The sequence below is a fragment of the Saccopteryx bilineata genome, chromosome 3 (assembly GCF_036850765.1).
Source record: "Saccopteryx bilineata isolate mSacBil1 chromosome 3, mSacBil1_pri_phased_curated, whole genome shotgun sequence".
Classification (NCBI taxonomy): Eukaryota; Metazoa; Chordata; class Mammalia; order Chiroptera; family Emballonuridae; genus Saccopteryx; species Saccopteryx bilineata.
This window is the reverse complement of record NC_089492.1, coordinates 106,429,042-106,442,981: the sequence shown is the minus strand read 5'-3', so window position 1 is coordinate 106,442,981 and position 13,940 is coordinate 106,429,042. Positions and strand designations below refer to the sequence as shown.

General features: G+C 36.4%; 1 protein-coding gene across 23 annotated transcripts in view; it reads left to right on the top strand.

The window, feature by feature from the left end:
• NRXN1 (neurexin 1) overlaps window positions 1–13,940 on the top strand; it is a 1,279,091-nt gene that overhangs the window by 1,201,197 nt on the left and 63,954 nt on the right. Inside the window, exon 1 of one of the 23 annotated variants that reach the window (XM_066267119.1) lies at window positions 9,020–9,100. The exons of the other annotated variants lie outside the window; for them this stretch is intronic. Within the exon in view, the coding sequence (XP_066123216.1) occupies window positions 9,068–9,100 (33 nt within the window). The 5' untranslated portion in view covers window positions 9,020–9,067. Of the gene's footprint in view, window positions 1–9,019; window positions 9,101–13,940 lie in introns of those variants that run through there. 23 annotated transcript variants of the gene reach the window in all.

The window sequence follows — 13,940 nt, the reverse complement described above, 5'->3', positions numbered from 1 at the left end:
AGAATAGTAAAAATTTAAAAATATAGACCTACAAAAAAATATAAATATAAAAAAAATATGTTACAGAATAGACCTACAAAATACAGCTGTTCCTAGGACTAAGTGGCATATAGTAGAGTTGGTGAAAGAAGGCATTTTTATTCAGAGACAGGGCAGTAGACTTGGCTTTATGCATCACGTTGACACATGTTTCATTCATTTCTATTTACTTAACAAGCATTTATTGAATGTCTGATATATGCCAGGCCCTGGGCTAGCAGCTCAGGTCTCAAATATGAAGTGGACAGAGGCTAAACCTTGGAGTTGCTAATGATCTAGGAAGAAAAAAAAAGGAAATATACAGACAACTACAGCAAACAGAACTATTTGATGAATGATAAAATGGCATTACAAATTGCTATGGATCAAAATGTAAATAATAACTCGCTACTTGGGGGTTTTGTAAAGGCTGCAAGAAAGAGGAGCATTTGAGCTTGATACAAAACAATGTGTGGGAGTTTACCAGAATTATTTTAATGGGAAAAGGGCATCTCCAGATAGAAAAGACAACATGTTCACACCAGTGAAGATGTAATAGAGCATAGCACACTGGAGACAATATGAAAATTACAGCAAGTCTTTTGAGAAGTACGTTGGCAGACTGTTTCAAGATCTATAAAAACACAATTTTTTAGACCAGTAATCCCACATATGGAACTTTATCTTATGGAAAAAAAAGAACAAAGAAAAGTGTTATTTACAATAGCAGAAATACAAAGTAGAGATGGATCCATTATCAAAAAAAAAAAAATTACAAAGTAATTATGTAAATTACAGTACACCAATTTGACCATTCTATTGCTATTAGAATGATAACAATGATATTCAAAGTCAAGACAGAATATGTATATACGATCATATTAAATAATAAAACCAAATAAAACTGCACCCTGATTATTATACCTGTTTAAAATTATTTGTATACAGATATAAAATAGAAAAGGATGTGAAATAAAAATCAAAACACTAACAACAGCATCAACACTAACAACAAAATGTTTTGTGAAGGTGGTGGGATTGTGAGTGACTTTTTAAATAAATTAACTTTTATGTGGTCCTTCTATTTACCCATTACCTAATGCTTTAGACCATTTCATATGTGCTAGAACCATTGCTAGGACCTCCAGTTGAAAAGATAAAGGAGCTTATCATTTATATAATACATTTTTTAAATTTTAAAGAAAAGCACTTTTACACCTCCATGCCTTGCTAAAATAATTAACTCTGCCATTGATTAAAACCCAAGTTAAATGAAATCTATCCCAGGAAATCTTTTTAGACTCTATCCATCTCGCCATTCCTATTTTTTCTCTAGATTTTCCAACCTTTTGTATCCCCACCGTCCCCCATTGAAAGGCATTGTAATTAAGGAGTTGAATTGGATAATCCAGCATGTCCGAGGCTGGTGTCACAGTGGGCAGTGGGTGGAGGCAGGAAGGGGGTGTATACAGAGTGTGTTTCTTACCATTTGCCATGACAACCTACAGCAGAATGACCTGGACCAGAAGTTAAGCATGCAGCTTTTCACCCTCATCCCATGGAATTATATTTATTAAATCAGAATGGGGCCAGAAATTTTGCATTTTTAACAAGCATTCAAATTCTTAGGCACCTGAAATTTGGAAGAAATTACTATAAAGTATTGAGCCTACCTAAAATAAGTGTTTCTGCCTCTGCACTATTTTCATGGAACATCATATGAGTGACCAGTCGAGAACTTCTCACTGATTTTCTTATAATATTATAGTTAGTCCCAGGTGAACTTGTTTCCAATGTATGTCTCACATTTTGTTAATGAAAAATATACAGTCCTGTTAAGTAAAATGTGGATTCTGTATGTGCCTGTCCTTGTGTGCATGTACGGATTTGGGGCTTCATGTATAACCTTGAGTATATAGCTTTTCTGAGTCATTCTTGTTGCTGAAAATATCATTGTGTGGTCCATTATTGGCAGGTAGGTTGGCAGAGCAGGGACAGGCAACTCACAATCGTTGATGCCAAAAACCTGCACTCAGTGAAACGCTCAATTTTCTCACAAGGTCAGTTAATGCACCACAGATACGTGCATATAAGATTTTATGTGCTTTTCCTTTTGCCTCCCTCCTTCCTCCCTTCCTTCCCTTCCTCCCTCCCTCTCTCTCTCACTCCCTCCCTCCCTCCCTTCCTTCTCTCTTTCCTTCCAGCAGACTTGACCATGGACTATGGCTTTTTGTTTAGTGCTTTTCATCAACCAGCCACCAAAAATATTTGGCCACTAACATCTGTTTGGTAAAAGCCATTGTCCTATTTACAACATCCTGAGAGAATCCATTATTCATTAACATTTTCCCAAAAGTCTTGAGTTTGGATCAAAGGGAAAAATTAGTCAACCTTCTGTCGAAATAAAAGAAGTGTATAGCATACCATAAAGCTCAGAAAAATTTAAAAATGAATTAGGGACTGGCAGTTTAAATCTTAAAGATTATTAGTTGGAAAAGAACATGTTTCAGCACCATTACCCTTTGACCTTAAACTGGGCAACATCAAAGGCTGTGGAGAAAAAAAAACAATGACCAGATGATTTCTTTAAAGTGCAGTCTCATTTTATGACTCAGTGTGGTGCATGAAATAGACTGGGGATTGCTTCTGGGTGGATTCATTGTCATAAACAATTAGGAAAGCTTTGATATGATTTCAGTGGTTTCTGAGTTTATAAAAAAAACCCCACCTTACCTTCTCTAAAAGGTTAGAGAGCCATCCTAACTAAACCTTGCTCAGTACAAATAAATTCTTAGGATATGTGAAAGGACCCTGCTTGGATATTTGTCTGTACATTCATGGTTTCTAATCACAGCAGTGAGGTAGGGACCAGTTCAGCGAAGTACCATATCTCTCTGTGGCTATAAAAGGGTCATCCTAGTCCTCTAAATGCAGTTATTTGCACATTTCTTCTATGCACATTAATCTTTCTTGCTCAAAAAGTCTTTTCAACTAAAATGTTCTTTATGTTGTAAAATCCAATTTCGGAAAGTATCCCTTAATGGGTGGTGCTAAAGCACCTCCATTTTTCTGCTTTGCAATGGTACTGCTCTCTGTTCCAATTTATCTTTTGAACACCCACCATTCATGCCACTTTCTAATTTTATTCCTTTTAAAAAAAAAAAAAGCTTCCTATTTCCGTTCATTAGAAAGGTCTTTTCCTGAAAAAGAATTCTGAATTGAATCTTTAAGTCGTTCCTGTGGTTCTTAAATCATGGAGAAAGGGTGCTTATTAACAATGCAGACTACAGGTATACAACTAAGTCGAAGAATCAGTGTCCAGGAAAGGACCCAGAAATCTGGACATTCACCTTATTCCTTTTGGTTCTTATACATACTACTTTGAGAAAAATTATTCTGGAGAAATAGGCATAGTTCTAATTTGGAAAGAATGTTTGGTATGTAGTTAGTAAATTTGCAGTTGCTAGTTTCATGGATATAAATCCCTCTAAGTCTCCATTTCTTTTATTTTTAACATTAGTATAATAAATTTTAGTGTACAATGGTATTAAAAAGATTAAATGAGGCAGTGAGTATTTTGTTTGTATTTTTACTTTAAAAATCATATGTACCTAGGGAAATAATCAGTGTATAAAATAAAGCCCACAAGAATAGAATAGCAGGGGGAAAAAACCCATGAGATTTAGAATATGTGAAATTTTACTCAGACATTAATTTACATCCTACCTCCAACATATACTTGCAATATTAAATTAGTATTTAACTGGAGTTTAATGTTACTCTGTGGCCTCAAACTATGGCTGTCATGATAGGGGATAAAATGAAAAAATAATAAAAATTTAAAACTAAGATAATTCACTGTGGATTTCAACCATTTCTATGTTTCCCTTCTGTTAAAAATTGAAAATGGCCCAGAATATTTTTCTATTCTATATTCTCTCACAGCTAGAGCTTACTTTTTGACATCTGTCTTTTAAAAGTCAGCAGTACATCCTGCTTCCCATTCATTAAGACTGTAGTGCAAATATAGACAAGAGGATTTGCATTTTAAAAAAATCATTAGCCACTCATATTCTTCTGAAAGGAGGAGATTCAAAGTTTTCTTCATATTTCATATCCTGTAAATACCCTCTGGAGATTATACTCTCTTTCTTGGATAACAGAAACTTTCAATGTCTTAATTCACTGTTTGGGGAAAAGAGGAGGCTTCAGAACCCTTTGCTGTCTCTTATTTGACATCAACTTTCCCCTTCTTCTAAGTCTTACTGTGGTTCTTAATTATGGTGATTTTTGAAAGCATCTTAAAACCTGCTGATATCATTGATTAGAATGGTGAAGAATCCCTTGTCACTTATTTTAAGCCAAGTTATTTAACCTCTCTGCATCAAAATCCTTCATCTGTAAAATGAAGGAGTTGAACTACACAAGCTTTAAAACCTTTTGGAGTTGTAAAAAAAAAATCTATCTAGTTTTAAGAGACTAGGACATGCATTACACACTGTAGTTCTCCCACACTACAGAGAATGTGATGATTATCTATGGCTCTTTTTTCTAATCTCTTTCCATTCTCTCTCTCTCTCTCTCTCTCTCTCTCTCTCTCTCTCTCTCTCTCTCTCCCCCCCCTCCTCCCATCTCTAAGCCCCTGCCTCAGCTGCTTTCCTGCAATAGTTCCCTGTCAAAAGGAGCATTAATTTGGCCTGAAGCTGCTCCATTGTCTTAGTGTCCCACTGACCCTGACAGCCACAGGTTTGGCCAAATGTGGAAATTGGCGTGACAGCCATCACAAAGGAAAAGTACATGAAGCTGGTCCTGAGAACTCTGGTGACAGAAACCTTATTTATGGATAGAAAGACCGGGTGGAGGCCTGGAAACAAGGACTGCAGACTTTCTAGGGTGATTTTGTGCACCTCTGGAAGCTGTCGTGAAGGATGGTCCGAAATAGGATTTGTTCATGTCCCTGTTTACAAGCCCACCTTTATGACTCTAAAGTAGCCTAGGAACACACGGTGCCTAAGAACTTTTATAATTTCTTAGGTCACAGAAACTCCCTCCACTTCCCATATTCCCTCAAATGGCCCTCTTGTGCTCCCTGTAAATATTACCATTTCTGGCCACCTCTTTAAAGATTCACATAGGAGGAGGAATAAGACCCCAAGTCTTTTGTATTGTTAATTCCAATGAGAATAATTTCTAAGACTTTTTGTTTAAATTAAAAGAAAAAAAAACTATAATGATTACTTGTCTTATCTACAGCATTTGGTCAAGTTAACCCCAATGTCTTTTCCTGTCCTTTATTTTTCCCTAATGTCTTTTTTAACATACTTCTACCATGGACTTAAAGGTCACCACACTGAGTTTTCCTCCCACCTCCTCATCCTCGTTTGCTAATTTTTTCTCGTCTCAGTGATTTCTTAACTTTGGAGCACGCCAGGGCCTGGTCCTCGTCCTCATCACTTTTCCATCTAAACTTATGTCCTTTCACTTTAAATATATACCTTGCAGTACAGAATAATTTTTAAAAGCCTCTTTGTAAATAAAGTAGAAAAAGACTAGTATTTAGAGCCTGGTTACTCAGTCTCGGTACTATTGACATTTAGGGACACGTAACTCTTTGGCCTGTCCTGTGCCTTGTAGAACTATCAGCATCCTCCTTAGTCCCCATCTGCTAGATGCTAGTAGCACCTCCCCAGTTGTAACAACCAGCAGTGTTTCCAAACATTGTCAGATGTCCCCTGGAGGGCAAAGTCATCCACATAATTCACTGATTTAAAATAACTTGAGGTAAAATAAAAGTTCCTATAATCATTAAAATGATAAGCATTTGACATAATTTGGACAGCTCAGTTTTTTTTTTTTTAAGTTTATATCTCTTAAAGTTATTGGAGTCTGAAAACAACAGAGTCAGCAATTGAAGCAATAAGCTTGTGCCAAGTAGGAAACACACACACACACACACACACAAATTTTATCTTGTCTTTTTTTTTTTAATTTTTTTTATTGATTTTAGAGAGCGAGAAAGGGGGGAGAGGAGTTGGAAGCATTAATGTGTAGTAGTTGCTTCTTGTATGTGCCTTGACCCGGCAAGCCCAGGGTTTTGAACCGGCGACCTCAGCATTCTAGGTCAGCGCTTTCTTTATCCACTGCACCACCACAGGTCAGGCTGTCTTGTCTTTAGCCCTATACCCAGAGGCGGATTTAAGGGCGGGTGCACTGAGCATGTACCCTAGGCCCCGACTTCTGAAGGGCCCCAACTTCTGAAGAGCCTGGCAAAACCCCAACTTTACATTTTTTTCTAATGACACCAAGTTTGGTTTCATATGTGCAATTTTAACATTAATAGTACTTAAATTTTTTTTATTTAAAAATATGGTTAACACGTATTTTTATTTTCCCTGTCTCTCTTTTTTTTAAGTGGCCCAATATTTTCTTCTGTGCCTGGGGCCTCAACCGACCTTAATCCACCTCTGCCTACCATTCACTAATGTTTGAATGTTAATGATTATGTTGCAAATGAATTCAATAACACTTAACTGTATTAATATTTTTACAATTTATAGTGACAATTCTCCTAAATTATCTCTGATTCTCAGAGGTAGTACTGAGAAGCACTGGGAGGTAAATGATTTGGTTAATTACCCAAAGTTGGGCAAATTTAACCCCTCCAACCCTTGGTTTCTCAGCAGGATACAATTAGCAAGAAGAGCAGAGCTGAATTTGAAACATAAATTAGGATACCATTTACCCTGGCATAAAAGGCAAGCTAATGTGCAGGTTTCAGCTAAGACTGCCAGCACCCACCCTAGCAGCTCTCTTCATGCCCACATCTACCCTCTTTTATTTGAAAAAAAAGGCAGGTTACTCTTGCCTCTGCTTTTCCGCTTTTCCCCTCAACATTTTTGCTTTAAACATGTACCAGTCACATTCTTCTAAACCTAAATGAATGTAGATGTCATCATTTTAATTAATTTTAAATTAGAAAAGTGAAACATAGACATGATGAAAAAATGGCACCTAAAAAGGCATATGCCAGCTTTGAACTCAACTTCCCTCCTGAAATGTAACCACTGTTGACTGATATGTTACCTCTTTTCAGAAATATCTTCTGCCCATGCAACAGTGCATTTGTGTGTGTAGATGGGTGTGTATATAGTTTGCAAACAATTTTAAATCTGTCACTTTAATTTTTGGTTAAATAGCAATACATCCTAGATATGTCTTAGTATAAGCACATTTGAATTTACCACATTAAATTTTATAGCTGCAGAGTATCTCTAATAGAAAGCTGCACCATAATTTATCTGATCAGTTCCTCTAGTTTTTGGCTGTTACAATATTGCAATGAACAGGTTTGATGTTGATATTTTATTATTGTTGTTTTCTTTTTGATTAGCAATGCTCTGAGCCTTTACCTTTCCTTTAAAAGAATCAAGTTTGTTGATTGTGTTGTAATTGGATAAATAAGCCAAATAGATAAAATGGGTATATAACATTATATAGTTTTAAAAATGCTTTATTATTTCTTGATAGTCAATATTGAATAAAAGAAAGAGAGAGAAAAGGAATTAGCAAAAAAAAAAAAGTGACAAGGTTCAGTATTTCAGGAATATGTTTATATAATAGTTGTCCAGATAAACTGAGTTTCAATATTCTGAAGTTTAGTAACAATGTGCTTATGAGGCATTAGTATTTGTTTTCAGATCTTTTTCTAAGTATGATAGTGCTGGGTAACTCTAACGGGAGTTAGAATTAATCCTTAAAAATACCTGGGTGTAATTAAATATGGGCAATGAAGAACAAGGAGAAATGCCCCAGATACTCTTCTGATATAAATGTCATTTCTGAGGTTTGGTCAATGTTTCTTTTTAGCGTTTTTATAAAGTCTCTATGATAACTGTCATTTGGAACACACCATGGTCTCATCATTTATAACCTCCTGTCAGACTGGCTCCAGTCATCTCAGTTACCTTGAAGAACTGCACAACATGTCTGTTACTGCAGAATGATCAATGTGAGCAGAGCTATTGGTATGTTTTTCCATAGTCCAGATGTGGAGCCTTTATTTACCAAAGAATTGTTTTAAATTTCAGAGGAAAGACAAGAAATAAGTACCGTATATATTTCTGTCACTGGATAACACATTTGCTCTTCAGGCTTTGGGAAACAAGATGTACATCCTTTGGTGCTTGCTTTTATTTGTAATGATTGATAAAATGGCATATTTATTAGGACTTAAATGTCTTTTAAAGAGGATGACTTCTAATTGGTAAAAAAGCATAATAATGTACTTCTTAATGTTGCACAACTGACTTTACAAAATCATCCCATAAAAACACTCATTATAGACATGGCATTCAAAAAATGTCGTACCTTAACTTGGAAATCAAATTATATTTACAATTATAAAGCTTTGAGGTGATTCCGTTAGGAGAGTTGTTTGCTAATTGCACCGTTTAAGCTTTCTAATTTAACATTAGGGGAAAACAGGATTGTCATCTGAAAAGAAGCACATAATAGTTTAATGGTTGGGATGTTTAAATATATGTAGATGTAGTTTCTCTTCTGGTTGTAATCTCTTTGGATTAGAAAGCAATGCAGAGAAACTTCCCTGTGCATGGAAATAGGTCTTTATTTGGGTCAGGGGTTAAATACAATGTCAATTCCCCTCTGCAGCCCCAGCTGGAAAGCAAATTCCACAGCAGTGACTTCAAAAAGCCTAGACTTTTTGAGCTGGGCGCGGGGTGGGCTGTGTACCAACAGCCACGGCAACTGCAGACGGAACTGCAGCATCCCTTCCTGCAGCAGCGCGTCAGTCATTGGCTCCTCTGTGACACGTGACTGATAGAGCCTTTTCTGTGTATTTTCTCGCCCATCTGTGTGCAGGGCACTGATAGGCCAGGCTGATGCGCAGGCAATTTATCATCTTGATCTCCCACTGAGTCAGGGAGCTTTCCTGTCACCAGTATTGATTTCAGAGGATGGACTAAATTTCCTAGGATTTCCATTAAGAATTAAGATAAAAGCTCTAAGCACGCAGGGTAGCCAGACAGACATGGATATGAGATGGCACTGTGAAAACTCGCAGGTAGCTTCTTCTGTCACAGCTGGTGCTCAGCAGAGCTCAGAACTGCAGCATGCAGGGTTTAAGACACGAGAAGCCTGAGAACAATTAAAATGAAAACTAAGAACAAACTGTTTTGGATAAATTTTAAGATTTATATTAAACTAATTCTTCTTGGAGATTGCATGTCAAATTTATGCATGCTCTATATGAAATGTAGGAAGGTGGTTTTAAATGTTTAAATGTCCTTAAACCCTGAGCATGGTTGCTTCTAGTTTTGTTTGCTGCTTTACGTGAGCTTCAGAGGGTATTTTTTTTAGCATGCTTGTTGCAAAAACAATAAAAATTGTGTGTGTGTGTATTTATGTATTAAGCTGGTTTAAGTAAAAGCATGAATAAAAGCTGCTTTCAAGACTTGCCTGACTGCTTTATTATTGCTAATGACTTGGTGATAATTTTGCCTAACTATGCTTGAATTCTGAACGTGCATGCTTTTGCGGTAGAGTTGGATTTTCGTTGAGAATTTGTAAAGATGGAATGTTTGAATCAAATGTATGTTTGGTAAAACAGAAAACGTATTTGTGATCAGTGATTAAATCTGATTAACTAAGAAAAATATTTCCTAATGGTAAGATTTGGGGAACATTTATTTACACTAATTCTGCTTACTGGAAAAAAAATGCATGTCTGAGTTAATAGAGGTACTTATATTTTTGAAATACAAATTTTAGTTATTTCAAAGATAGTAAGATTTCAATTTTTAAAAATGCATTTGAGGTGAAAAAATTAAAAGCTTTTTTTTTTTTTAATTTAAATCCAGGAGAGGATTGTAAAACTGCCGTTTGTGTATGTGAAAGAGTGAAAGAGCTTGTGCGGGTTTTGTGTGTGTGTGAATTCTTTGGGGGATTTTTTTGATGTTCTTCTAACTCGTCCTTATTCTCTTGACGAGGGAGAATGCCTTAGCATTCAAGTATTTCCTAGGCCCCTGGGAATTAGAGCCAGCAGAAGCAAGAGTATGGCCAGATGGAATTGGCACTGCTTGGCAGGGAGTGGAGACAATAGGTGGGGGCGGAGCAGATGGAGGACAGAAGGGTTTGCCAATCAGAAAAGGGGAAGGGGGTGTGGTAGACTCTGCTTAATAGTGAAGGAAGCCTGGCCTCTTTTTTCAAGGGAACTTCTGATTGCCTGTTCCTTTAATTATGAGATAGACTGTTATGTCTGTTGTGACAGCTATTTTTCATTAAATTAGGAAGCCTCTACTTCATAAATTAGGGAAGTCCCATGAATTGAAGTTGCTTTGCCAGATTGTAAATGGTGCTCTCTGTGCTGTTGTCACACATATATACATATATATTTTTTTGCCAGGTCCAGGAAAAGTAGAAACAAAATTAAAAGCTATTGTATTATTCAGTTGGTGGTATCTAAACCTAAGTGTTGCAATAAATGCTAAACGTATTTAACCAGACCTTAGATGATTCAGACATCCATAGGATGTACTGACTTTTCCCTATCTTAGCTTTTGATTCTGAACATATTAAGAGATCATACTGACTAATCTGTTATTTTATTCTGGTTTGTAAGCAGATCTTCATTTCTGGAATAATTTAGAACGTTTTATTTAGTTATGCGTTGATGTTGTCATGGTGCCTGGGGACTTGACCAATGCCTAGTTCAAATTCGGACATGAAATTAATCTCTCAGTATCCTCCATCAAGTCTTCTGCCACCCAAACGCCTAGATAACTGGGAATAGCCTTTGCCTAGCAAGATCATAGAACTGGAGAAAAAAAAATGAAAACTTGTGAATGTTATCATTTTTATGATTTTTAGAATTTCCAGGTGAACTCAGACACAATTTCCAGTCCTAAGTACAACTGAATTTGACCAAAATCATGCTACCAGACTGTACCAATAAAACACAAATTTTGAAAGTTTAAAGATACATCTTTTGGTCTATGGTTCACCCACCACTCAATCATTTGGTTGGCGGACCTTGTTGCTGGAGAGAATTTCCATTCTTCGAAGGCAGTTTTGCTGTGTTGCATGTTTTGTTTGACTTACCTTTTGTACCTTGGCTTGAGAAAGAACTATGAACCTAGATAAGAGAATGAAAACCTTTACCTTTACCTTTCCTTTACCTTTCCTACCCTAAGGTATCAAAGATAATTTACTAAGATCATTTATACTAATTTCCCCAGAGTTGAAACATTAAGCCAATTTCTTATACCTTCTGCAGTCCTTTTCCCCTATGCTCTACTCTTAGTAATTAATGAAAGGGTTCACTAAGCAGCAAAATACTCTTCATTTGGCCAATTACCTCTAACATTTTTAGAAAGAAATAGAGGCTGAAGACAGAACTTCAGACAAATGTATATTTTGGAGGGTTGGCTCCAAAATATTCAAAGGCAAGATAACCCAGTGATAAAGGATAAATATTTATTACTTTGTACAATCTTATCGCCCAAAAGGCTAAGAACCACATTCTCTGTATGAACGAAGTGGAATAAAACTAGAGGAGATCTGAAGTGGTGTTAAATGTCTGGTCACAATAGCATTTGGGCTCAACTTCTGAGCAAATGTCTCACCAAGACATTAACCAGGGAAGGGCTTATATATTTACATAGTAATTAGTGCTGTAGCATCGCATATTAAGAATGTTTGGGTAGTTATGATGAAATGTTACTGTCTGTGTGCCCTCCATATGTTCCTTTAATTTATGAAATGTGCTCATCGCACAGCATCTGGGTGCATTTTTAAACTACAAGTGCAATCAATTAACTCTATGATGGATGCAGTAGGCAGAATGCTAATTAATGGGAAAAGCCCTCCTCGCTTACACTTTGTAGTTTCCAAATGGAAAAAATAGCAGGTAGCCCAGAACTTCCGCCTTTGTCTATATTTAGTTACAAGAAATAAGTTTTATTCCTACCCTTTTGGAAAATAACTTCTTTGAAACAAGCTTTTGCCCTGTCAAAATTAAAATGTTCTTAATTCCAGTGTTATGAGCACTAGAACAATTCTTAGGTGAACAGTATTAGTGGATATTTAAATACACTAAGACCAAGTGGTCTCTTTCATTTCCTGTTTTCTCTTTTCCCAGTCTTAATGTTCCTCTGCTGCTTTACCTGTTGTCTATAGACTCAAAAGCCATTTGCTCTAGATTGCAATATTATAAAATATAAACAATAAACTATATATATATTCAGGTGAGTGTAATGGCATCCAGTTCTGCTTTATACATTTTTGTGGATATTTAGGCTTTAAATTTTTTTGATTTCTACAAAAGTTACTATGTTGACCCCAAAAGATTGATTTTACTTTCTGCTATCTTATTTACATTTACATTTACTTGACAGTTAATATTTGCATCTCCCTCTCTGGCACAGTAATTGAGTCAAGCACAATATTAGATAAGAATAATAAGTAGTCAATTTCCGGTATGCAGAATAATTTTGGAGAATCACGAAAAATCACATATAAACATATGGGTATCTCTCTAGTGTCCCTTAGCAAATGAAGACAGTATAGGTTCAAACTGAATAATGGCCACAGGAAAGCAAAAATATGTGAGAGATGTTTTCTCTTTTTGTGTCATAAATTAAGTGATTATCACTACACACTTCCATTTGCCCCTCAAATTTTTACCTTCATTTGAATTCACTTGCGTAAGCCTTAGTAATTATCTCAGAACTACTTCCTAAACATCGATTATCTATTTTTGCTTCCATTGTTGTAATATGTATTTTTGATAGTGAATATTAAGCCACAATTTAATGATTTTCTTAATAACAAAAAGGCTCAAATTTTTTTCTTACTACTTTTCCACAACCATGTCTTTGGTTAGAAAGGCTCCATTATTTTAAGTATTTCTTAGTTTAAAAGACAAAAACGGCCCTGGCCGGTTGGCTCAGCGGTAGAGCGTCGGCCTGGCGTGCAGGGAACCCGGGTTCGATTCCCGGCCAGGGCACATAGGAGAGGCGCCCATTTGCTTCTCCACCCCCCACCCCCTCCTTCCTCTCTGTCTCTCTCTTCCCCTCCCGCAGCCAAGGCTCCATTGGAGCAGGGATGGCCCGGGCGCTGGGGATGGCTCCTTGGCCTCTGCCCCAGGCGCTAGAGTGGCTCTGGTCGTGGCAAGGCGACGCCCTGGAGGGGCAGAGCATCGCCCCCTGGTGGGCAGAGCGTCACCCCTGGTGGGCGTGCCGGGTGGATCCCGGTCGGGCGCATTCGGGAGTCTGTCTGCCTGTCTCTCCCCGTTTCCAGCTTCAGAAAAATACAAAAAAAAAAAAAAAAAAAAAAAGACAAAAACTACATATAATGGAGGAATGACTTAAATATTATTTGAGGGGACCAAAAGAAATCAGTCTCCAAAACAAATCAGTGCTGAAGTCCATATACTCTCATCTTTGTTTTTACTGCTTTTTTACTAAAACGTCATGGATTTTGTAGGATACCAATTTGGCTCTAAGTGTTTTTCAGATTTTTGAACAAAGACATGATTCTGTAAGTTCACAGCCTAGATTTACTAGTAAATTCATGAGAAAGTAGGGATTTAATAGTATGAATAAATATGTTTGTTCACCTGCTGTCCTCTTCACATTTTTCAAATTGAAAGCTCTTTTAGACCTCCAGAGACAATGCCTTCCCCTTCAACCCTCCAGTGAAATGAATTTTCTTTAGAATGAAAAAATATTTATTATATATACAAAAGTGTAAGTTATATATAAATACTGTGTATAATAAATATATAACTGCCTTTATAATTTCAAAACACTAGTATATCATTGACAGATCAAAAATATTGCATAGAATTTTGAATTTTTATTTATTTATTTATTTATTTTTTAGTGAGAAGAGATATTAAGATA